We start from the raw sequence: 26,246 nt of genomic DNA, 5'->3' as shown, positions 1-26,246 counted from the left end.
GATGAATGACACGGTCCTTCCTTGCCCTTCCCCAGGAGTTACTTCCTGATGAATGACACGGTCCTCCCTCGCCCCTCTCCCAGGTGTTACTTCCTGATGAATGACACAGTCCTCCCTCGCCCCTCTCCCAGGTGTTACTTCCTGATGAATGACACGGTCCTCCTTTGACCCTCTCCCAGGTGTTACTTCCTGATGAATGACACAGTCCTCCCTCGCCCCTCTCCCAGGTGTTACTTCCTGATGAATGACACGGTCCCCCCTTACCCTTCCCCCAGGTGTTACTTCCTGATGAATGACACAGTCCTCCCTCGCCCCTCTCCCAGGTGTTACTTCCTGATGAATGACACGGTCCCCCCTTACCCCTCTCCCAGGTGTTACTTCCTGATGAATGACACGGTCCTCCTTTGACCCTCTCCCAGGTGTTACTTCCTGATGAATGACACAGTCCTCCTTTGACCCTTCCCCCAGGTGTTACTTCCTGATGAATGACACAGTCCTCCCTCGCCCCTCTCCCAGGTGTTACTTCCTGATGAATGACACAGTCCTCCCTCGCCCCTCTCCCAGGTGTTACTTCCTGATGAATGACACGGTCCCCCCTTACCCCTCTCCCAGGTGTTACTTCCTGATGAATGACACAGTCCCCCCTTACCCTTCTCCCAGGTGTTACTTCCTGATGAATGACACGGTCCTCCTTTGACCCTCTCCCAGGTGTTACTTCCTGATGAATGACACAGTCCTCCTTTGACCCTCTCCCAGGTGTTACTTCCTGATGAATGACACAGTCCTCCCTTGCCCCTCTCCCAGGTGTTACTTCTTGATGAATGACACAGTCCTCCCTTGTCCCTCTCCCTGGTGTTACTTCCTGATGAATGACACAGTCCTCCCTCGCCCCTCACCCAGGTGTTACTTCCTGATGAATGACACAGTCCTCCCTCGCCCCTCTCCCAGGTGTTACTTCCTGATGAATGACACAGTCCTTCCTTGCCCTTCCCCCAGGTGTTACTTCCTGATGAATGACACGGTCCTTCCTTGCCCTTCCCCCAGGTGTTACTTCCAGATGAATGACACAGTCCTTCCTTGCCCTTCCCCCAGGTGTTACTTCCTGATGAATGACACGGTCCTTCCTTGCCCTTCCCCAGGAGTTACTTCCTGATGAATGACACGGTCCTCCCTCGCCCCTCTCCCAGGTGTTACTTCCTGATGAATGACACAGTCCTCCCTCGCCCCTCTCCCAGGTGTTACTTCCTGATGAATGACACGGTCCTCCCTTACCCTTCCCCCAGGTGTTACTTCCTGATGAATGACACGGTCCTCCTTTGACCCTCTCCCAGGTGTTACTTCCTGATGAATGACACAGTCCTCCCTCGCCCCTCTCCCAGGTGTTACTTCCTGATGAATGACACGGTCCCCCCTTACCCTTCCCCCAGGTGTTACTTCCTGATGAATGACACAGTCCTCCCTCGCCCCTCTCCCAGGTGTTACTTCCTGATGAATGACACAGTCCTCCCTCGCCCCTCTCCCAGGTGTTACTTCCTGATGAATGACACGGTCCCCCCTTCCCCTTCCCCCAGGTGTTATTTCCTGATGAATGACACGGTCCTCCCTCGCCCCTCTCCCAGGTGTTACTTCCTGATGAATGACACGGTCCCCCCTTACCCTTCCCCCAGGTGTTACTTCCTGATGAATGACACAGTCCTCCCTCGCCCCTCTCCCAGGTGTTACTTCCTGATGAATGACACAGTCCTCCCTCGCCCCTCTCCCAGGTGTTACTTCCTGATGAATGACACGGTCCCCCCTTACCCCTCTCCCAGGTGTTACTTCCTGATGAATGACACAGTCCCCCCTTACCCTTCTCCCAGGTGTTACTTCCTGATGAATGACACGGTCCTCCCTTACCCCTCTCCCAGGTGTTACTTCCTGATGAATGACACAGTCCCCCCTTACCCTTCTCCCAGGTGTTACTTCCTGATGAATGACACGGTCCCCCCTTGTCCTTCTCCCAGGTGTTACTTCCTGATGAATGACACAGTCCTCCCTTACCCCTCTCCCAGGTGTTACTTCCTGATGAATGACACGGTCCCCCCTTACCCTTCTCCCAGGTGTTACTTCCTGATGAATGACGCGGTCCCCCCTTACCCCCTCTCCCAGGTGTTACTTCCTGATGAATGACACGGTCCCCCCTTGCCCTTCCCCCAGGTGTTACTTCCTGATGAATGACACGGTCCCCCCTTACCCTTCTCCCAGGTGTTACTTCCTGATGAATGACACAGTCCTCCCTTACCCCTCTCCCAGGTGTTACTTCCTGATGAATGACACGGTCCCCCCTTGTCCTTCTCCCAGGTGTTACTTCCTGATGAATGACACAGTCCTCCCTTACCCCTCTCCCAGGTGTTACTTCCTGATGAATGACACGGTCCCCCCTTACCCTTCACCCAGGTGTTACTTCCTGATGAATGACACGGTCCCCCCTTACCCTTCTCCCAGGTGTTACTTCCTGATGAATGACACAGTCCTCCCTTACCCTTCACCCAGGTGTTACTTCCTGATGAATGACACAGTCCTCCCTCGCCCCTCTCCCAGGTGTTACTTCCTGATGAATGACACAGTCCCCCCTTACCCTTCTCCCAGGTGTTACTTCCTGATGAATGACACGGTCCTCCTTTGACCCTCTCCCAGGTGTTACTTCCTGATGAATGACACAGTCCTCCTTTGACCCTCTCCCAGGTGTTACTTCCTGATGAATGACACAGTCCTCATTTGACCCTCTCCCAGGTGTTACTTCCTGATGAATGACACAGTCCTCCTTTGACCCTCTCCCAGGTGTTACTTCCTGATGAATGACACAGTCCTCCTTTGACCCTCTCCCAGGTGTTACTTCCTGATGAATGACACAGTCCCCCCTTACCCTTCCCCCAGGTGTTACTTCCTGATGAATGACACAGTCCTCCTTTGACCCTCTCCCAGGTGTTACTTCCTGATGAATGACACAGTCCTCCCTCGCCCCTCTCCCAGGTGTTACTTCCTGATGAATGACACGGTCCTCCTTTGACCCTCTCCCAGGTGTTACTTCCTGATGAATGACACAGTCCCCCCTTACCCTTCCCCCAGGTGTTACTTCCTGATGAATGACACGGTCCCCCCTTACCCTTCCCCCAGGTGTTACTTCCTGATGAATGACACGGTCCCCCCTTACCCTTCTCCCAGGTGTTACTTCCTGATGAATGACACGGTCCCCCCTTACCCTTCTCCCAGGTGTTACTTCCTGATGAATGACACGGTCCCCCCTTACCCTTCTCCCAGGTGTTACTTCCTGATGAATGACACAGTCCTCCTTTGACCCTCTCCCAGGTGTTACTTCCTGATGAATGACACAGTCCTAATTTGACCCTCTCCCAGGTGTTACTTCCTGATGAATGACACAGTCCTCCTTTGACCCTCTCCCAGGTGTTACTTCCTGATGAATGACACAGTCCTCCTTTGACCCTCTCCCAGGTGTTACTTCCTGATGAATGACACAGTCCTCCCTCGCCCCTCTCCCAGGTGTTACTTCCTGATGAATGACACGGTCCTCCCTTACCCCCTCTCCCAGGTGTTACTTCCTGATGAATGACACAGTCCCCCCTTACCCCCTCTCCCAGGTGTTTCTTCCTGATGAATGACACGGTCCCCCCTTACCCCTCTCCCAGGTGTTACTTCCTGATGAATGACACGGTCCCCCCTTACCCTTCCCCCAGGTGTTACTTCCTGATGAATGACACGGTCCCCCCTTACCCTTCTCCCAGGTGTTACTTCCTGATGAATGACACGGTCCCCCCTTACCCCTCTCCCAGGTGTTACTTCCTGATGAATGACACGGTCCCCCCTTACCCTTCCCCCAGGTGTTACTTCCTGATGAATGACACGGTCCCCCCTTACCCCTCTCCCAGGTGTTTCTTCCTGATGAATGACACGGTCCCCCCTTACCCTTCTCCCAGGTGTTTCTTCCTGATGAATGACACGGTCCCCCCTTACCCTTCCCCCAGGTGTTACTTCCTGATGAATGACACGGTCCCCCCTTACCCTTCTCCCAGGTGTTTCTTCCTGATGAATGACACGGTCCCCCCTTACCCCTCTCCCAGGTGTTTCTTCCTGATGAATGACACGGTCCCCCCTTACCCCTCTCCCAGGTGTTTCTTCCTGATGAATGACACGGTCCACTGTGAGAGAGAGATCTACTTTTCCTCTAGAGCCTGGAAGGACCATAAGAGCTACGTGGACCAGGAAGTTAGTCTGTCTCTATACACCACTATCTTACATCACATATCAGTCCTGTCTGATCTCTTTACTCTATACACCACATAACTATCTTACATCACTTAACAGTCCTGTCTGATCTCTTTACTCTAAACATCACAAAACAGTCCTGTCTGATCTCTTTACTCTATACACCACATAACTATCTTACATCACTTAACAGTCCTGTCTGATCTCTTTACTCTAAACATCACAAAACAGTCCCGTCTGATCTCTTTACTCTATACATCACGTATCAGTCCTGTCTGATCTCTTTACTCTATACATCACGTATCAGTCCTGTCTGATCTCTTTACTCTATACACCACATAACTATCTTACATCACTTAACAGTCCTGTCTGATCTCTTTACTCTAAACATCACAAAACAGTCCCGTCTGATCTCTTTATTCTATAATCCAATATCATTCCTGTCTGATCTCTTTACTCTAAACATCACATATCAGTCCTGTCTGATCTCTTTACTCTAAAATCCAATATCAGTCCTGTCTGATCTCTTTACTCTAAACATCACGTAACAGTCCTATCTGATCTCTTTCCTCTCTACACATCACATATCAGTCCTGTCTGATCTATTTCCCTCCCCTATCTTTCCCTTCCTCTCTATACATCACATATCAGTCCTGTCTGATCTATTTCCCTCCCCTATCTTTCCCTTCCTCTCTATACATCACATATCAGTCTTGTCTGATCTATTTCCCTCCCCTATCTTTCCCTTCCTCTCTATACATCACATATCAGTCTTGTCTGATCTATTTCCCTCCCCTATCTTTCCCTTCCTCTCTATACATCACATATCAGTCCTGTCTGATTTATTTCCCTCCCCTATCTTTCCCTTCCTTTCTTCTATCAGCTACTCTCTCTCTCTCCTCGCTCTGTGTGAATGAAAATATTAAAAGTACGCTTTATATGATTGCAGATCGAGGCCCTTCAGGACAAGATAAAGAACCTTCGGGAGGTCAGGGGTCATCTGAAGAGGAGGCGACCTGATGAGTGTGACTGTGGAAAGAAGAGGTTGGTGTTTGTTCATTTACCTTTCTAAAAAAGTCTTAGTAATGACTCCTCATTCAACTGAGGGGTATACAAACAAAGACGGATCAATGAGTTAGCCAGCTAACTTGCCTAATTATTGTTGGACTGTATAGCCTTGTTATTGGATGTGGATAAAAAAATTGCCCAAATATTATGTGACTGTGGCAAGAAGAGGTCAGTATTAAAGACCAACATTGAAGAAGAGGTCAGTATTAAAGACCAACATTGAAGAAGAGGTCAGTATTAAAGACCAACATTGAAGAAGTGGTCAGTATTAAAGACCAACATTGAAGAAGAGGTCACTATTAAAGACCAACATTGAAGAAGAGGTCAGTATTAAAGACCAACTATGGTGTAAGAAAATTGTAATAAATATAAAGTATACCAGTTGAATTTAAGGACCGATGAATGGACAGCTGTGCTGTACAGATTGAGCCATACAGATTGAGCCATACAGACTGAGCCATACATGCTGAGTCATACAGATTGAGCCAATCAGATTGAGCCATACATGCTGAGTCATACAGATTGAGCCATACAGATTGAGCCATACATGCTGAGTCATACAGATTGAGCCATACAGATTGAGCCATACAGATTGAGCCATACATGCTGAGTCATACAGATTGAGCCATACATGCTGAGCCATACAGATTGAGCCATACATGCTGAGCCATACAGATTGAGCCATACATGCTGAGTCATACAGATTGAGCCATACAGATTGAGCCATACATGCTGAGTCATACAGATTGAGCCATACAGATTGAGCCATACATGCTGAGTCATACAGATTGAGCCATACATGCTGAGCCATACAGATTGAGCCATACAGATTATAAAATAGTTGTGAAGAGATTTTGGATGTACTGATTCCATGGCACATGGTTTATGAACCGATACACAAAACGACGTTGGATGATTGAAATCTTGGTTTTTCAGTTTAAATGATGGGATACAACCATCACGATGAACTACAGATCTTCAAACTGCAGAAATACAATCGCTGCTGTCCATAAGTAGCTTGTTTTTGGTCGCAGGTTCAGGAATGGGTTTTGAATTGTAACATTTACCTGTAGCTAACTCTGCAGATAGCACTGCGGGGTGATTTTAAAAAGTCATAGTGAATCGATCAATAATATAACAATACTGTTAGCAAACATGTTTATCTTCAATTTACGGTCTGTAGAAACTATGAGAATAGAAAGGTTCAGAACTTTTATGAAACATCACAGCACAGATTAAAAAATATATATATATTTCAGGTAGTAATCATAACTGGATGGTGTTCAGAGAGAGATGAGAGGGGGTTAGGGTAGATGAAGGATGTGACTAAAAACAAACTAAAGATAACTAATGTTAAATATACTGTGTCCGTAAAATGTATAAGCTGGAAGTAGAAGCCTAAGTGGGGCGGCAGGTAGCCTAGTGGTTAGAGCGTTGGACTAGTAATCGCAAGGTTGCAATCCCCGAGCTGACAAGGTACAAATCTGTCGTTCTGCCCCTGAACAGGCAGTTAACCCACTGTTCCTAGGCCATCATTGAAAATAAGAATTTGTTCTTAACTGACTTGCCTGGTTAAATAAAGGTTAACATTTTTATTTTATTTTTATGTGGTTGTATAGTTTACTCCAATTAGGGGAAAGTTAGGGGAAAATCGAGCACACAGCCATGCAATCTCCATAGACAAACATTGACAGTAGATTGGCCTCACTGAAGAGCTCAGTGACTTTCAACGTGCCACCGTCATAGGATTCCACCTTGCCAACAAGTCAGTTCATCACATTTCTGCCCTGCTAGAGCTGCCCTTGTCAACGAAGTGAAAACGTCTCAGGCTCTGCCGCGAAGTGGTAGGCCACACAAGCTAACAGAACGGGACCGCCGAGTGCTGAAGCGCTTAGCGTGTAAAAATCCTCTGTCCTCGGTTGAAACCCTCACTACCGAGTTCCAAACTGCCTCTGGAAGCAACGTCAGCACAAGAACTGTTCGTCGGGAGCTTCATGAAATGGGTTTCCGTGGCCGAGCAGCCGCACACAAGCCTAAGATCACCATGCGCAATGCCAAGTCTCTGCTGGAGTGGTATAAAGCTCGCCACAATTGGACGCTGGAGCAGTGGAAACGCGTTCTCTGGAGTGATGAATCACTCTTCACCATCTGGCAGTCCAACGGACGGATCAGGGTTTGGAGGATGGCAGGAGAACGCTACTTGCCCCAACGCATAGTTCCGACTGTAAAGTTTGGTGGAGGAGGAATAATGGTCTGGGGCTGTTTTTCATGGTTCGGGCAACACCCCTTAGCGCCAGTGAAGGTAAATCTTAACGCTACAGCATACAATGACATTCTAGACGATGCTGTGCTTCCAACATTGTGGCAACAGTTTGGGGAAGGCCATTTCCTCTTGTCATCGAGGTAAAAGGTGGCTACTATGAAGAATCTCAAATATAAAATATATTTTGATTTGTTTAACAATTTTGTTGGTTACTACACGATTCCGTATGTGTTATTTGGTAGTTTTGATGTCTTCACTATTGTTCTACAACAGAACAAATAAAGAAAAGCCCCTGGAATGAGTAGGTGACTGGTACTGTATAATGTGTTGTGTATTATCCTGTCTTGTGGTAAATCTTCATGGTTCCTGTATGGAGTTTCCAGAGGTCTGGAAGGGATCGTCACAAGCGGCAGTAGGAACACAATACGGTGACTCAGTCTGGAAGGAATCAGCCCTTCTCTCTTAACCATCACCTTGCCCCAGGAGGATGGGTCTGAATTGGCACACTTTTCCCTACATAATGCACTACTGTCTGTAATTTTATTTGGTGGGCGTGTCTGTCTGTCCTGTCTGTGCAGGGAGGCGGCCCAAGAAGTGGATGGGAAGACGCAGCTGTTTAACGAGATCAGGCGGAAGAAAAAGGAGAGGAAAGAGAGAAAGAGGCTGAAAAATGGGGATGACTGTAGTCTACCTGGCCTCACCTGTTTCACTCACAACAACGACCACTGGCAGACCGCCCCCTTCTGGAACCGTACGCCACTACACCGTTACTACGCCAACACTACACTGTTACTACACCGTTACTACACTGTTACTACACCGTTACTACACTGTTACTACACCGGTAATATACCAACACAACACTGTTATTACACCGTTACTACACTGTTACTACACCGTTACTACACTGTTACTACACCGGTAATATACCAACACTACACTGTTATTACACCGTTACTACACTGTTACTGCACCGTTACTACGCCAGCACTACACTGTTAATACACTGTTACTACACTGTTAATATGCCAACACTACACTGTTACTACACCGTTACTACACTGTTACTACACCGTTAATACGCCAACACTACACTGTTACTACACCATTACTACACTGTTACTACACCGTTACTACACTGTTACTACACTGTTACGACACTGGTAATACCCCAACACTACACCGTTACTACACCGTTACTACACTATTACTACACCGTTACTACACCGTTACTACACCGTTACTACACTGTTACTACGCCAACACTACACCGTTACTACGCCAACACTACACCGTTACTACACCGTTACTACGCCAACACTACACTGTTAATGCACCTTTGATACGCCAAACACTACACTGTTAATGCACCGTTACTACACCGTTACTACGTCAACACTATACTGTTACTACACCATTACTGCACTGTTAATACGCCAACACTACACTGTTACTACACTGTTACTACCCCAACACTACACTGTTACTATGTCATTACTACACTGTTAATACGCCAACACTACACTGTTACTACACCGTTACTACCCCAACACTACACTGTTACTACACTGTTACTACCCCAGCACTACACTGTTACTACACTGTTAATATGCCAACACTACACTGTTACTACACAGTTACTACACTGTTACTACACCGTTACTACACTGTTACTACGCCAACACTACACTGTTACTACACCGTTAATATGCCAGCACTACACTGTTACTACACCGTTAATATGCCAACACTACACTGTTGCTACACCGTTACTACACTGTTACTACGCCAACGCTATACTGTTACTACACCGTTAATATGCCAACACTACACTGTTACTACACTGTTACTACACAGTTGATATGCCAACACTACACTGTTACTATGCCATTACTACACTGTTAATACGCCAACACTACACTGTTACTAAACTGGAGGGTTCTGTTCTAGTTAGTAGTTGACCCTGTTGTCCTTCCTCTAATCCCCCAGTGGGAGCGTTCTGTGCCTGCACCAGTTCCAACAACAACACCTACTGGTGCGTGAGGACCATCAACGAAACGCACAACACCCTGTTCTGTGAGTTCGCTACGGGCTTCCTCGAGTACTTTGACCTCAACCTCGACCCCTATCAGGTGAGTGGACTCCTCCCCTTCCAGATACCTTTCAGTAGCAGTTTGTATTTTCTGTCTATCGAAAACTATGTATTGAAGTCTGTGTGTGTCTGTGTGTGGCTGTCTTTGGCTGTCTGTGTTTGTGTGTGTATGTGTGTCTGTCTGTCTGTGTGCCTCTGTGTGCCTCCATGTGTGTGTATCTGTGTGTATCTGTGTGTGTTTGTGTATCTGTGTGTGTCTGTGTGTATCTGTATGTGTCTGTGTGTCTGTGTGTGTCTGTGTCTGTCTGTGTACCTCCATGTGTGTGTGTGCCTCCGTGTGTGTGTGTGTCTGTGTCTGTGTGTGTCCGTGTGTCCGTGTGTCTGTGTGTGTCCGTGTGTCCGTGTGTGTCCGTGTGTCTTATAGTTGACCAACGTGGTGTATTCCGTGGATAGAGAGGTGTTGAACACCCTCCATTCCCAGCTGATGGAGATGAGGAGCTGCCAGGGACACAAGCAGTGTAACCCCCGACCCAAAGGGCTGGACACAACAGGTAAACACACACATACTACTACAGCGATACTACAGTACGTCTATTAGTACTACTACAGTGATACTACAATGATACTACAGTGATACTACTAGTACTACTACAGTGATACTACTAGTACTACTATTAGTGATACTAGAGTACTACTACGAGTACTACTACAGTGCTACTACTATTAGTGTGTTTCTGTACACTACAGTGGGTTTCTGTACCCTACAGTGTGTTACTGTACCCTACAGTGTGTTACTGTACCCTACAGTGTGTTACTGTACACTACAGTGTGTTTCTGTACCCTACAGTGTGTTACTGTACCCTACAGTGTGTTACTGTACCCTACAGTGTGTTACTGTACACTACAGTGTGTTACTGTACACTATAGTGTGTTACTGTACCCTACAGTGTGTTACTGTACCCTTCAGTGTGTTACTGTACCCTTCAGTGTGTTACTGTACCCTACAGTGTGTTACTGTACACTACAGTGTGTTACTGAACCCTACAGTGTGTTACTGTACCCTACAGTGTGTTACTGTACATCCACACCATCCCACTAGTTACGTCCTTCCCAATCTCACCATCTATCCATCCATCCAACCCAATCAAATATCCCTCCATCCTCTCCACCCGAGCCCTGTCCTGCTCCTCCTCTCCTCCATCGTATCTCCATCCATACTCTAACAGAACCGTCAGTTCTCCTCTAGGGCCTAGAGATGCTGGTTTTGTCCTGTTCATGAAGAGACATCTACAATGTGAATGATTTGTTATTTTTCTTATCCCCCCCCATCTCTTTATTAACATTAGTTCTTATCTTCCTGACCAGGAGGTAAAGATGGAGACAGCTACGAAGCACACAGGTAACCACCCTTCTTTTACGATATCTCTTCTGTGTGTTCCAAATTGTACACTATTACCAACATAGTGCACTTTTGACCAGAACCCTTAGGTCCCTTAGGGCTCTGGTCTAAAGTGCACTACATAGGGAATAGTGTAATAATCCATGAGGTGTTCGAAGCTGCTTGTTTTTTTTTGACTGCATGCCTGGGAAACTATGCTAACTAATAATCGATTAGTTGACTCGATTTTTAGATTTCCTCTATGACATCACCAGGAAGGCTGAGGGGGCGTCATCGTTGTATCTTTTACACTGTGTTCATTTAAGATGATACTCTCATCCAGATTGATTTCCAGTCAGAACAAAACTGTCTTTATCTTCTGGTTGAGGCACAGATCTGTCTTCAGCCCCTCTCTCCACTCCTTCATGCATCAGGGCTGTCTATTAGAACATCTGTCAGACTGTGTCTGTGTGTCTGTTAGAACATCTGTCAGACTGTGTCTGTGTGTCTATTAGAACATCTGTCAGACTGTCTGTGTGTCTGCGTGTCTATTAGAACATGCAATATTGGGATGGATACTAATGTTGGACTGGATACTAATGTTGGACTGGATACTAATGTTGGACTGGATTAGACTGGATACTAATGTTGGACTGGATACTAATGTTGGACTGGATACTAATGTTGAACTGGATACTAATGTTGGACTGGATACTAATGTTGGACTGGATACTAATGTTGGGCTGGATACTAATGTTGGGCTGGATACTAATGTTGGACTGGATACTAATGTTGGACTGGATTAGACTGGATACTAATGTTGGACTGGATACTAATGTTGGACTGGATACTAATGTTGGACTGGATACTAATGTTGGGCTGGATTAGACTGGATACTAATGTTGGGCTGGATTGGACTGGATACTAATGTTGGACTGGATACTAATGTTGGGCTGGATTAGACTGGATACTAATGTTGGACTGGATACTAATGTTGGACTGGATACTAATGTTTGACTGGATACTAATGTTGGACTGGATACTAATGTTTGACTGGATACTAATGTTGGACTGGATACTAATGTTGGACTGGATTAGACTGGATACTAATGTTGGACTGGATACTAATGTTGGACTGGATACTAATGTTGGACTGGATACTAATGTTAGACTGGATACTAATGTTGGACTGGATACTAATGTTGGACTGGATACTAATGTTGGACTGGATACTAATGTTGGGCTGGATACTAATGTTGGGCTGGATACTAATGTTGGACTGGATACTAATGTTGGACTGGATTAGACTGGATACTAATGTTGGACTGGATACTAATGTTGGACTGGATACTAATGTTGGACTGGATACTAATGTTGGGCTGGATTAGACTGGATACTAATGTTGGACTGGATTAGACTGGATACTAATGTTGGACTGGATACTAATGTTGGGCTGGATTAGACTGGATACTAATGTTGGACTGGATTAGACTGGATACTAATGTTGGACTGGATACTAATGTTGGACTGGATTAGACTGGATACTAATGTTGGGCTGGATACTAATGTTGGACTGGATTAGACTGGATACTAATGTTGGACTGGATTAGACTGGATACTAATGTTGGACTGGATACTAATGTTGGACTGGATACTAATGTTGGACTGGATACTAATGTTGGACTGGATACTAATGTTGGACTGGATACTAATGTTGGGCTGGATACTAATGTTGGGCTGGATTAGACTGGATACTAATGTTGGACTGGATACTAATGTTTGACTGGATACTAATGTAGGGCTGGATTAGACTTAATACTAATGTTGGACTGGATACTATTGTTGGGCTGGATTAGACTGGATACTAATGTTGGGCTGGATACTAATGTTGGACTGCATTAGACTGGATACTAATGTTGGGTTGCATTAGACTGGATACTAATGTTGGGCTGGATACTAATGTTGGACTGGATACTAATGTTGGACTGGATACTAATGTTGGACTGGATACTAATGTTGGGCTGGATACTAATGTTGGACTGCATTAGACTGGATACTAATGTTGGACTGCATTAGACTGGATACTAATGTTGGGCTGGATACTAATGTTGGACTGGATACTAATGTTGGACTGGATACTAATGTTGGACTGGATACTAATGTTGGACTGGATACTAATGTTGGGCTGGATTAGACTGGATACTAATGTTGGACTGGATACTAATGTTGGGCTGGATTAGACTGGATACTAATGTTGGGCTGGATTAGACTGGATACTAATGTTGGGCTGGATACTAATGTTGGACTGCATTAGACTGGATACTAATGTTGGGTTGCATTAGACTGGATACTAATGTTGGGCTGGATACTAATGTTGGACTGGATACTAATGTTGGACTGGATACTAATGTTGGACTGGATACTAATGTTGGGCTGGATACTAATGTTGGACTGCATTAGACTGGATACTAATGTTGGACTGCATTAGACTGGATACTAATGTTGGGCTGGATACTAATGTTGGACTGGATACTAATGTTGGACTGGATACTAATGTTGGACTGGATACTAATGTTGGACTGGATACTAATGTTGGACTGGATACTAATGTTGGGCTGGATTAGACTGGATACTAACGTTGGACTGGATACTAATGTTGGGCTGGATTAGACTGGATACTAATGTTGGACTGGATACTAATGTTGGACTGGATACTAATGTTGGACTGGATACTAATGTTGGACTGGATTAGACTGGATACTAATGTTGGACTGGATTAGACTGGATACTAATGTTGGACTGGATTAGACTGGATACTAATGTTGGACTGGATACTAATCTTGGACTGGATACTAATGTTGGGCTGGTATTACTGCAACACAACCATGCAATCACAAACTACCACTACTACACACCCTTACCTCCAGACCCTGACCCTCTCCTCCTCTCCCCACCCACCCACCCACACAGCACTCAGCCAGTCTGGGACGGACGAGCGGGTTAAGCTGCCCAGCCTGACGGAGGAGGAGGTGACTACAGCCCAGGACGACTAGCACATCTTCCAGAAGGACGTTGATAATGTTTCTGCTACACCTTTTAGACCAACCGGAGAAAAACAACGACGACGACCAAAACCCCAAAAAGCTTGACTTTAAGGATGACCCGGCGTCTGTGCAGAGGGGGTCCGTGGGGCTGGAGGAGGGCAGCGGGGGAAAAGGAGAGGAGACCCCCAGCCAGGACATCTGGCTAGGCCTGGTCACTCTGAACTGGGCCACCACGGGACTCCCAGAGACCCCCTCACCACTCCTCTTGCCCCAAGCACCCCCCCCCCCCCCCCCCCCCCCCCCCCCTCCCCCCCATCACCACCTCCTCAGTTTCACCCACACAGCACTCAAAGGTTAGAGGTCAACTACAATCTATGAATGAGCTCCCGGATAAGACTAACCCATTAGACAGTCCTCAGGTGGTGTCTGCGATGACGTTATCATCTCTGTGACGTCATCGTCAGCAGATCAGAGGGGGAGGGGCCTGGGGGGGAGGTGGTTGCCCGTGAGTGGCCAATCAGCTGGAGGAGGGGCTAGACAGCGAGGGGGCGGGGCTGGTCTTCAGTGGCAACAGGAACAACGGGCTGACGGAGAAGGAGGTGTGACACAATGACCTGGAGAGGGGGACGGAGCTGGGAGGAAGCCTCATCCAGGGACTGGAGCTGGGAGGAAGAGGCCCAAGGCTACCTCCCCCTCTCCCCACAGACACAGACAATGAAGCCCACATTACAGGCCTCCAACACTATCACTGGGAGCCTGCCTCAGACGGGCGCCCCCGAGGGGACTGGGTTGGTAGTGGGCCAGCACCTCCAGACCCAACAGTAACAGGTAACAGTAACAGTAACAGAGATGCAGTAGACTCCCTAGGGCCAATCCCCTCAGCCCTCCTCCAACCACACCCAGTGAGACACATACAGACAAATTAAAGGTGCTGACCTGCCATAGGGCAGCCTGGTGGTCACCATAGAGACACAGAGAGACACAGAAACTGGGGGAGATGGAGAGCCAAGATGGTTGACGATGATTTCAGCACCAGTCAGTCTGAGTTAGAGTTGTATTATTAATGAGTATTAAAGTTATTCTTGTTTTTGTTTTTTCACGGGTGCTTTCATTTATTATTATTGGAAAAACTACAGTGTTCTGTTTTTTCAAAATATATATTTTGTAAAAAAAAATGTAAATCCTTAACACAGCAGAAATTATTGAAATGTGGGGAATTCAACTATTAATTGATTTTAATTAAGATCCAAGTCCAAAATAACACAGTTGACCATTTTAATAATATATATATATATATATATATATATATATATATATATATATATATATATATATATATATATTAAAGGTTATAAGAATGGTGAAACCATTTCCTGGTCTGAAGGTTATAGTTGTCTTTTGGCGTTAGCTAACACCTTGGTGTGCTGCAATGGAGTTGGCTAATGCTAACACCTTCGTGTGCTACAATGGAGTTGGCTAATGCTAACACCTTGGTGTGCTACAATGGAGTTGGCTAATGCTAACACCTTGGTGTGCTACAATGGAGTTGGCTAATGCTAACACCTTGGTGTGCTACAAAGGAGTTGGCTAATGCTAACACCTTGGTGTGCTACAATGGAGTTGGCTAATGCTAACACCTTGGTGTGCTACAATGAAGTTGGCTAATGCTAACACCTTGGTGTGCTACAATGAAGTTGGCTAATGCTAACACCTTGGTGTGCTACAATGGAGTTGGCTAATGCTAACACCTTGGTGTGCTACAATGAAGTTGGCTAATTCTAACTGACTCAGGCCGGGACGCGATTTGATCTGCGTTAGATCCGTGTTAAAGAGTGCTTGACATTTAAAGTCATTTTCCGATTGAGCTGACATTTGCAGTGTTTACTGTGAATGCAAATTGCCTGTGAATGCGGGAGCGTTACCTTTTTAAAAGACGCATTGTCGATAAAGCGCGATCGGATTGAATCCGCCCTCAGTCATCTCTAGACCGATCATCACTCAGATGATGCCAATAGTTTGACCCTAAATGCACTTTAAACATTCAGCTTTTCCCTTGAACTGACCGTTGTCTTTAGTTTAAATGTTTATGGTTTGGAAAAAGGCAGTCACTGGTCGTGTCCGAAATCTGACTTGCCTACTACTTAAACTAAACATTGTGTACTAAACGTACTGCATGCTATTTAGAACGCACAGTTTAGTAAGAATGTACGAAGTAAGCAACAAATATCAACGTACTGCTCATCCATACTGAGAAGGAGTCATCGACTGCGCAATCACACTTGTTCCCCGCCATGGGTACATGTTGTAGAGCGCATCCCCTATTCTGATTATCAGCTGTTGTCAAACACTTGGGGGAAAAAAGATGCTTCTCTACCTCAATAGTGTGCCACGAATTCTATTTCATCAAAAGTCAAATGAGTATGAGATCTGGGCATTTAAAGTATACTCGATTTTCAAAACGTCACATTCTATAAAACTATATATTTTATTGCATATTTAAGTAACCTACTAGGGTATTCGGACACGGTCAGTGTAACTCTAATTGTGTCATGACGCTTAATACTGATCATTGGTCATTTTGAACACAGTGATTTTTATGGATAATTGCTACTGCAAAGTGAAACACTGAATGTGACCCGTTTATAGTAAAAAAAAAATTAAAAAGACAAAAATGAACATTGTTACCGTAATTTAATGATTTACTAAATATAATGATTTAACTTTGTTTACTATGTTGTTATGTTACTCTTAAAGCTACAGTAACTTCCCTATCTCACATGTTGGTCGACAGTACACCCAGCCTCTACACTCAAATAAAATCTTCAGATAGGAAACATAAATTGTTAAAGGTGAAACATGCAGAAATCGCTTCGCCATTTCCTGGTTTCTGAACATCCAATAGTTTGCCTAATTTCAGTTTGTGACAAAACCAGTAAGTATAGTGCAGAGAATCATTGTACCATCTAAACCGCTGTGAAATATCTTTTCCATCACCAAAAATATTGTATTTTCAGCTGTTTTGAAGTTGGTATACAAAACCAAATGTAAGAATGGGAAGTATAGAAATAGCGCACATAGAACACGGTCTACCGCTTCTTAGACTTGCTTTCACTGAGGACAGCTCCACTGTGTAACTCACATTTCTATGTGAATTTGTTTGGGTTGCCGGAAAAAAAATAAAAGACAGATTGCAGCTTTAACTACCTGCACACAAAACGATTTATAAGAATGGGTAGGACATTCGTATCAGTAGAAGTAATCACGGAGTAAATTATAAAATGTTCAAACCTTGTGCAGCCGTTTGTTTTTCTTCTTCTGAATACCCAGCAGCCCTTACTAACTCCCATCACATAGACCTGTCTTCCGTAGTGATAATCAAGGATTCAATGTTAATGTCCATTATCCTCTCCAAGTTCCATTTCACAAGGACACAACTGTCACGATGTCAAAACCTTTAAATTTGTCCTTAACGGCACCCTATTTCCATTTGTAGTGCACTACGTTTGACCAACTCCATATGGGCGTAGTGTACTAAACTACATACAGTAGGGTGCTATTAGGGACTTAAACCCGAAACGTTTTTCCTCCGATTGCACCTTGAATAGCATAATGGCATTACTATAAGGTGATCTATACGTCATTAATAATGTTGTCTTTTACACTGTGTGTAAAAAAACAAACACATAAGAAACACCTTTTGCCCTCAGAACAGACTCAATTCGTCCAGGAATGGACACTATAAGGTGTGGAAAGCGTTTCCACGGGAGTGTTGGCCCATGTTGACTCCAATGCTTCCCACAGTTGTGTCAAGTTGGCTGGATGTCAATCAATCAATGAATGAAATGTATTTATAAAGCAGTTGTCTCAAAGTACTTGTACAGAAAAACAGCTTAAAACACCAAACAATGCAGATGTAGAAGCACGGTGGCTAGGAAAAACTCCCTAGAAAGGCATTAGCCAACCTAGGAAGAAACCTAGAGAGGAACCAGGCTCTGAGGGGTGGCCATTGGGTGGAGATTTATAAGAGAGTACACGGCCATTATCGCCAGATCATTCTTCAAGATGTTCAAACGTCCATAGATAACCAACAGGGTCAGATAATAATAATCACAGTGGTTGTAGAGGGTGCAGCAGGTCAGCACCTCAGCTGTGTTTTTCAAATGGCTTCACCTGGTCAGTCCATGTCATAGAAAGAGCAGGAGTTCTTAATGTTTTGTACTCGGTGTATACTGTATGTGGTATGAGCAAGTATCCATAGGATTTAACCCATCCCAATCCTATTACATATCCCTGGGTATGTTTGGCCTGTCATTGTCCCTTAAGCTTACATTATGTATTTTTTTTTTAAGTTCATTTTTTTATTTTTTTACAATATGTGCACAAAGCCCCCCCCCCCCCCCCAAAGCTGTTAAAAAATAAACGTGTCAAATATTTTTGTTGGGTGACGTTTCATCTTATTTAACCAACCTTAATTTCCTCATAAAATCATAAACCCATCCACCATACTAACACACCTACCTAATGGTTGCAAAAGTTCTGGAACTTTCACAAAAGTTCTGGAACTTTCACAAAAGTTCTGGAACTTTCACAAAAGTTCTGGAATTTTAACAAAATTCCCAGGTTTTCCAGAAATCCCGGGTTGGAATATTACCAGAAGCAGGAGGGAATTAGCAGGAAATCCAGTTACCGCCCAACCAGAATTTCTGGAAAACCTGGGAACTTTGGAGAGGTTTACCAGGATTTTAAACCCTAGACACACCTACCACATTATGGAATCTCTCAATCTCTCAAGCCCGTGCATTATCATGCTGGAACATGAGGTGATGGCAGCGGATGAATGGCACCGCAATGGGCCTATGGATCTCGTCACGGTATCTCTGTTCATTCAAATTGCCGTCAATAAAATGCAATTGTGTTCATTGTCCGTAGTTTAAGCCTGCCCATACCATCACCCCACCATGGGGCACTCTGTTCACAACGTTGACATCAGCTAACAACTTGCCCAGACGACACCATACAGATGGTCTGTTTTTCTGAAGCCGGATGAACATACTGACAAATTCTCTAAAAAATAACTTATGGACTAGAAATGAACATTAAATTATCTTGCAACAGCTCTGGTGGACATTCTTGCAGTCAGCATGCCAATTGCACGCTCCCTAAACACTTGAGACATCTGTGGCCTTGTGTTCAGTGACAAAACTGCACATTTTAAAGTGGCCTTTTATTCTCCCCAGCACAAGGTGCACCTGTGTAATGATCATGCTGTCTAATCATCTTCTTGATATACCACACCTGTCAGGTGGATGGATTATCTTGGCAAAGGAGAAAATGCTCACTAACAGGGATGTTAACAAATTTGAGAGAAATAAGCTTTTTGTGCAAATGGAACATTCATTTTAGCTCAGGAAACACGGGACCAACACTTTAATGTTAATATTTCTGTTCAGTGTAGATTCTACATTCCACCGCACATATAAATCGCATAATGACAATAGTAACTTTAGCATGTCCTAATAGCTTTCTATTACGACAACTGAAAACACAGGCTGTATTCCAAATGGTACCCTATTTGCATAGGGTTCTGGTCCATAGGGTACTAGTCCATAGGGTTCTGGGGCTCTAATCCATAGGGTTCTGGGGCTCTGATCCATAGGGTTCTGGTCAGTAGGTCTCTGGTCCATAGTGTTCTGGTCCATAGGGCTCTGGGGCTCTGGTCCACAGGGTTCTGGTCCACAGGGTTCTGGTCCATAGGGTTCTGGTCCATATGGCTCTGGTCCACAGGGTTCTGGTCTATAGGGTTCTAGTCCATAGGGTTCTGGTCCATAGGGCTCTGGACCATAGGGTTCATGTCCATAGGGTTCTGGTCCACAGGGTTCTGGTCCATAGGGCTCTGGTCCATAGGGTTCTGATCCACAGGGTTCTGGTCCATAGGGCTCTGGTCCACAGGGTTCTAGTCCATAGGGTTCTGGTCCATAGGGCTCTGGTCCACAGGGTTCTGGTCCACAGGGTTCTGGTCCACAGGGTTCTGGTCCATAGGGTTCTGATCCATAGGGTTCTGGTCCACAGGGTTCTGGTCCATAGGGCTCTGGTCCATAGGGTTCTGGTCTATAGGGTTCTGGTCCATAGGGTTCTGATCCAAAGTAGTGCACTATATAGGTAATAGGGTGCCATTTGGGACAGATGCCCAAACCCTTCAAAATTAGCATCAGTTTGGGGTCTTGGTCTGTCTCCTCCTGTAATATATATCCTCTCTTTATATAGGGAATGGCCTGTCTCTTGTACTATCAGATTGACCAGAGATCTGCTGGCCCCTAAAGATGGCCACCAGGGGCTTTGGTTGTCATCACTAAATGTTGCCAATCACAGCCCAGGAATTTGGCATCTTTGTGATACCTGGTGTTGCCATTGGATAAGCACTCTATATTGCAGCTGTCCACTATCCAGCAGAGACTAAAGTTCTGGCTGACCTTTACTTACTTACTTACTCTCACTCACACACACACTCTCACACACACACTCTCACACACACACTCTCACACACACACACACACACACTCTCACACACACACACACACACACACACACACACACACACACACACACACACACACACACACACACACACACACACACACACACACACACACACACACACACACACACATCAAAGCAAGAGTGACAACTAGCTTCAGTATTGATTATTGATTAGATATGCAGACCGGTGAAGTCTATTGATTAATCAACATTCGTCACAGATTCTGTCTAGTCCTGCTGACACATAAAACATCAATTTCATATTCATCATCTAGTGTGCATCCTCAATGGCACACTATTCCCTATATAGCACACTACTTCTAACTCGGCAAGTGAGTTAAGAACAAATTCTTATTTTGATAATGACTGCCTACCTCTGGCCAAACCCTAACCCGGACCACACTGGGCCAATTGTGCGCCGCCCTGTGGGACTCCCGATCACGGCTGGTTGTGATGCATCTTGGAATCGAACCAGGGTCTGGTAGTGACGCCTCCAACGCTGAGATGTGGTGCCATTTGGGAGCCCCTAAACTAAGATGGGAGAAAATGCACCACTGACCATAGATCAGCATTGGTTCACTCTACTTCTGGTCGCTTTTTGAATTAATCTCGGTGAGGAATCAAGTAAATACAATTCATATTCACTTAAGGGGCAAGTTCATATTCCTTATGGGTTGCCTGGATACGTGTGGTATTCAATATGAAGGACGATATCACCCCCTAGTGGTACGACCTAAAAGCACATCTAACAGACCCCTTCCTATGTTTGCAAACGTTGCAGCATGAGGGGCAAGTTGGTGGCAGAACGAGGGCAAGTTGGTGGGAGAACGAGGGCAAGTTGGTGGCAGAACGAGGGCAAGTTGGTGGGAGAACGAGGGCAAGTTGGTGGGAGAACGAGGGCAAGTTGGTGGGAGAACGAGGGCAAGTTGGTGGCAGAACGAGGGCAAGTTGGTGGGAGAACGAGGGCAAGTTGGTGGGAGAACGAGGGCAAGTTGGTGGGAGAACGAGGGCAAGTTGGTGGGAGAACGAGGGCAAGTTGGTGGCAGAACGAGGGCAAGTTGGTGGCAGAACGAGGGCAAGTTGGTGGCAGAACGAGGGCAAGTTGGTGGGAGAACGAGGGCAAGTTGGTGGGAGAACGAGGGCAAGTGGGTGGGAGAACGAGGGCAAGTGGGTGGCAGAACGAGGGCAAGTTGGTGGCAGAACGAGGGCAAGTTGGTGGGAGAACGAGGGCAAGTTGGTGGGAGAACGAGGGCAAGTTGGTGGGAGAACGAGGGCAAGTTGGTGGGAGAACGAGGGCAAGTTGGTGGGAGAACGAGGGCAAGTTGGTGGCAGAACGAGGGCAAGTTGGTGGGAGAACGAGGGCAAGTTGGTGGGAGAACGAGGGCAAGTTGGTGGGAGAACACAAGGGAGCTCTTATAGAACGGCAGCAACAACAACAACAACAACAACAACAACAACAAAAAGCCTCTATTTTACATGTTGCTTGTTAGTGAATTTCACTCTACTGTTGGATACCAATTGTATTTTTTAAAGGCTCGTTTCAATATCCAGCTTAATATCATGTTTACGTCAGCATTGTAAATCAACTGCGTTAGATACTTTTTTAAAAACACTTCAACCAGTAACATGGCTCTTTGGCTAGATTCTGCTTGTCAGTTATCTGACTAACTCATTAGACCTGCTTTGTAGTATACCCCTCAGTGATACAATATGGACCATGACTGAGGATAAGGCTGCAGTATGGACCGTGACTGAGGATAAGGCTGCAGTAAGGACCATGACTGAGGATAAGGCTGCAGTAAGGACCATGACTGAGGATAAGGCTGCAGTAAGGACCATGACTGAGGATAAGGCTGAGGATAAGGCTGCAGTAAGGACCATGACTGAGGATAAGGCTGCAGTAAGGACCGTGACTGAGGATAAGGCTGCAGTAAGGACCGTGACTGAGGATAAGGCTGCAGTAAGGACCGTGACTGAGGATAAGGCTGCAGTAAGGACCGTGACTGAGGATAAGGCTGCAGTAAGGACCGTGACTGAGGATAAGGCTGCAGTAAGGACCGTGACTGAGGATAAGGCTGCAGTAAGGCGTGACTGAGGATAAGGCTGCAGTAAGGACCATGACTGAGGATAAGGCTGCAGTAAGGACCGTGCCTGAGGATAAGGCTGCAGTAAGGACCGTGACTGAGGATAAGGCTGCAGTAAGGACCGTGACTGAGGATAAGGCTGCATTAAGGACCGTGACTGAGGATAAGGCTGCAGTAAGATCCATGACTGAGGATAAGGCTGAGGATAAGGCTGCAGTAAGGACCGTGACTGAGGATAAGGCTGCAGTAAGGACCATGACTGAGGATAAGGCTGCAGTAAGGACCATGACTGAGGATAAGGCTGCAGTAAGGACCATGACTGAGGATAAGGCTGCAGTAAGGACCATGACTGAGGATAAGGCTGCAGTAAGGACCGTGACTGAGGATAAGGCTGCAGTAAGGACCATGACTGAGGATAAGGCTGCAGTAAGGACCATGACTGAGGATAAGGCTGCAGTAAGAACCATGACTGAGGATAAGGCTGCAGTAAGAACCATGACTGAGGATAAGGCTGCAGTAAGGACCATGACTGAGGATAAGGCTGCAGTAAGGACCGTGCCTGAGGATAAGGCTGCAGTAAGGACCGTGACTGAGGATAAGGCTGCAGTAAGGACCGTGACTGAGGATAAGGCTGCAGTAAGGACCGTGACTGAGGATAAGGCTGCAGTAAGATCCATGACTGAGGATAAGGCTGAGGATAAGGCTGCAGTAAGGACCGTGACTGAGGATAAGGCTGCAGTAAGGACCATGACTGAGGATAAGGCTGCAGTAAGGACCATGACTGAGGATAAGGCTGCAGTAAGGACCATGACTGAGGATAAGGCTGCAGTAAGGACCGTGACTGAGGATAAGGCTGCAGTAAGGACCATGACTGAGGATAAGGCTGCAGTAAGGACCATGACTGAGGATAAGGCTGCAGTAAGAACCATGACTGAGGATAAGGCTGCAGTAAGGACCGTGACTGAGGATAAGGCTGCAGTAAGAACCATGACTGAGGATAAGGCTGCAGTAAGGACCATGACTGAGGATAAGGCTGCAGTAAGGACCATGACTGAGGATAAGGCTGCAGTAAGAACCATGACTGAGGATAAGGCTGCAGTAAGAACCATGACTGAGGATAAGGCTGAGGATAAGGCTGCAGTAAGGACCGTGACTGAGGATAAGGCTGCAGTAAGGACCATGACTGAGGATAAGGCTGCAGTAAGAACCATGACTGAGGATAAGGCTGCAGTAAGGACCATGACTGAGGATAAGGCTGCAGTAAGGACCATGACTGAGGATAAGGCTGCAGTAAGAACCATGACTGAGGATAAGGCTGCAGTAAGGACCGTGACTGAGGATAAGGCTGCAGTAAGAACCTTGACTGAGGATAAGGCTGCAGTAAGAACCATGACTGAGGATAAGGCTGCAGTGAGAACCATGACTGAGGATAAGGCTGAGGATAAGGCTGCAGTAAGGACCATGACTGAGGATAAGGCTGCAGTAATGAGCATGACTGAGGATAAGGCTGCAGTAAGGCACATGACTGAGGATAAGGCTGCAGTAAGGACCATGACTGAGGATAAGACTGCAGTAAGAACCATGACTGAGGATAAGGCTGCAGTAAGGACCATGACTGAGGATAAGGCTGCAGTATGGACCATGACTGAGGATAAGGCTGCAGTATGGACCGTGACTGAGGATAAGGCTGCAGTAAGGACCATGACTGAGGATAAGGCTGCAGTAAGGACCATGACTGAGGATAAGGCTGCAGTAAGGACCATGACTGAGGATAAGGCTGCAGTAAGAACCATGACTGAGGATAAGGCTGCAGTAAGGACCATGACTGAGGATAAGGCTGCTGTAAGGACCATGACTGAGGATAAGGCTGCAGTAAGAACCATGACTGAGGATAAGGCTGCAGTATGGACCATGACTGAGGATAAGGCTGCAGTAAGGACCATGACTGAGGATAAGGCTGCAGTAAGGACCGTGACTGAGGATAAGGCTGCAGTAAGGCCCATGACTGAGGATAAGGCTGCAGTAAGAACCATGACTGAGGATAAGGTTGCAGTAAGAGCCATGACTGAGGATAAGGCTGCAGTAAGGACCATGACTGAGGATAAGCCTGCAGTAAGAACCGTGACTGAGGATAAGGCTGCAGTATGGACCATGACTGAGGATAAGGCTGCAGTAAGGACCATGACTGAGGATAAGGCTGCAGTAAGGACCATGACTGAGGATAAAGCTGCAGTAAGAACTGTGACTGAGGCTGCAGTTAAGTGCAGTAATTTTTCTTACCCAGAAGATGTCGCTCTATCATCGTTTATTTATTAATATTTTTTTTACCTTTATTTAAGAACAAATTCTTATTTACAATGACGGCCTACCAGGGAACAGTGGGTTAACTGCCTTGTTCAGGGTCAGAACGACAGATTTTTTTACCTTGTCAGCTCAGGGATTCGATCCAGCAACCTTTCGGTTACTGGCACAACGCTCTAACCACTAGGCTACCTGTCTCCGTTTATAAAGTGTAACAGTCTGGATTTAAATGATTCATTAGTTAGGGTCGTATACCAATATTTTTTATTTAACCACGGAAGTCAGTTAAGAACAAATGGCGACCTACCCCAGCCAAACCCTAACCCGGACGACGCTGGGCCAATTGTATGCCGCCCTATGGGATTCCCAATCACGGCCTGGATTCGAACCAGGGTGTCTGTGGTGAAACCTCTAGCATTGAGATGCAGACCACTGCGCCACTTGGGAGTCCAATTCTTTTGACCAGGGCCCATAAAGCTATGGTCAAATGTAACGCACTACACAGGAAGCTACACAGAAAGCTAACCCTAACCCCCCCCCAAAAAAATATATATATTATCCAGAAGGAGATATACCTCATGACATCACAATGACAACCAGTAGAATGTGGGACACTTGAGACCAGATTCTAGACCGACGACAGCAGGACATTAGACTTGTTGATCAGACAGGGCCTGTGTCCCAAACAGCACCCTATTCCCTGTGGGCCCCGGGGTCAAAAGTAGTGAACTACATATAGAATAGGGTGCCATTTGGGAAGCAGACAGGCTGTCTGTTAATAATGTCTGGTATTTGGTATGTAGGGGAGTGTGATGTAGGGCTCTGAGTGTTCACTATCATCCAGCATGTTTAGCTGTGAGTGATGGCCTATACTTCAGTGTGTGTGTGTGTGTATGTGTGTGTGTGTGTGTGTGTGTGTGTGTGAGAGCACATGCCTCTGCATGTGTGTGTCCTGTCTGGTCGGGCGGCCTTGAGACCGCAGCAGCCTCCTGTCGGTCCGTCCCTCACCCAACGCTTTTCCTGACAACCATCCCAACTTTATTGGCATTACAGGAATCGCTAATGAAATGCAGTCTGGGGCTCATCACACACACACACACACACACACACACACACACACACACACACACACACACACACACACACACACACCGTCTACCTAGGTGACTATTAAGGGAAATCACACAAAGAATCAGCCTTTTTCCCGTACCAGTCC

At 46.0% G+C, this 26,246-nt stretch overlaps 1 protein-coding gene across 1 annotated transcript in view; it reads left to right on the top strand.

Annotated features, from left to right (window-relative positions):
• Positions 1 to 15,197, top strand: part of LOC139420589 (extracellular sulfatase Sulf-1-like) — an 83,334-nt gene extending 68,137 nt beyond the window's left edge. Inside the window, exons 14-20 of the mRNA XM_071170775.1 lie at positions 4,167 to 4,263; positions 5,213 to 5,307; positions 8,173 to 8,345; positions 9,584 to 9,726; positions 10,111 to 10,237; positions 11,052 to 11,085; positions 14,035 to 15,197. Coding sequence (XP_071026876.1) covers positions 4,167 to 4,263; positions 5,213 to 5,307; positions 8,173 to 8,345; positions 9,584 to 9,726; positions 10,111 to 10,237; positions 11,052 to 11,085; positions 14,035 to 14,068 — 703 coding nt within the window. The 3' untranslated portion in view covers positions 14,069 to 15,197. The remainder of the gene's footprint in view (positions 1 to 4,166; positions 4,264 to 5,212; positions 5,308 to 8,172; positions 8,346 to 9,583; positions 9,727 to 10,110; positions 10,238 to 11,051; positions 11,086 to 14,034) is intronic.
• The last annotated feature ends 11,049 nt before the right edge of the window (positions 15,198 to 26,246 follow it).

This window comes from Oncorhynchus clarkii, chromosome 11, assembly GCF_045791955.1.
Source record: "Oncorhynchus clarkii lewisi isolate Uvic-CL-2024 chromosome 11, UVic_Ocla_1.0, whole genome shotgun sequence".
In the NCBI taxonomy this organism is placed as follows: domain Eukaryota; kingdom Metazoa; phylum Chordata; class Actinopteri; order Salmoniformes; family Salmonidae; genus Oncorhynchus; species Oncorhynchus clarkii.
The sequence above is the reverse complement of the archived record's forward strand: the minus strand, read 5'-3'. Positions and strand labels throughout refer to the sequence as shown.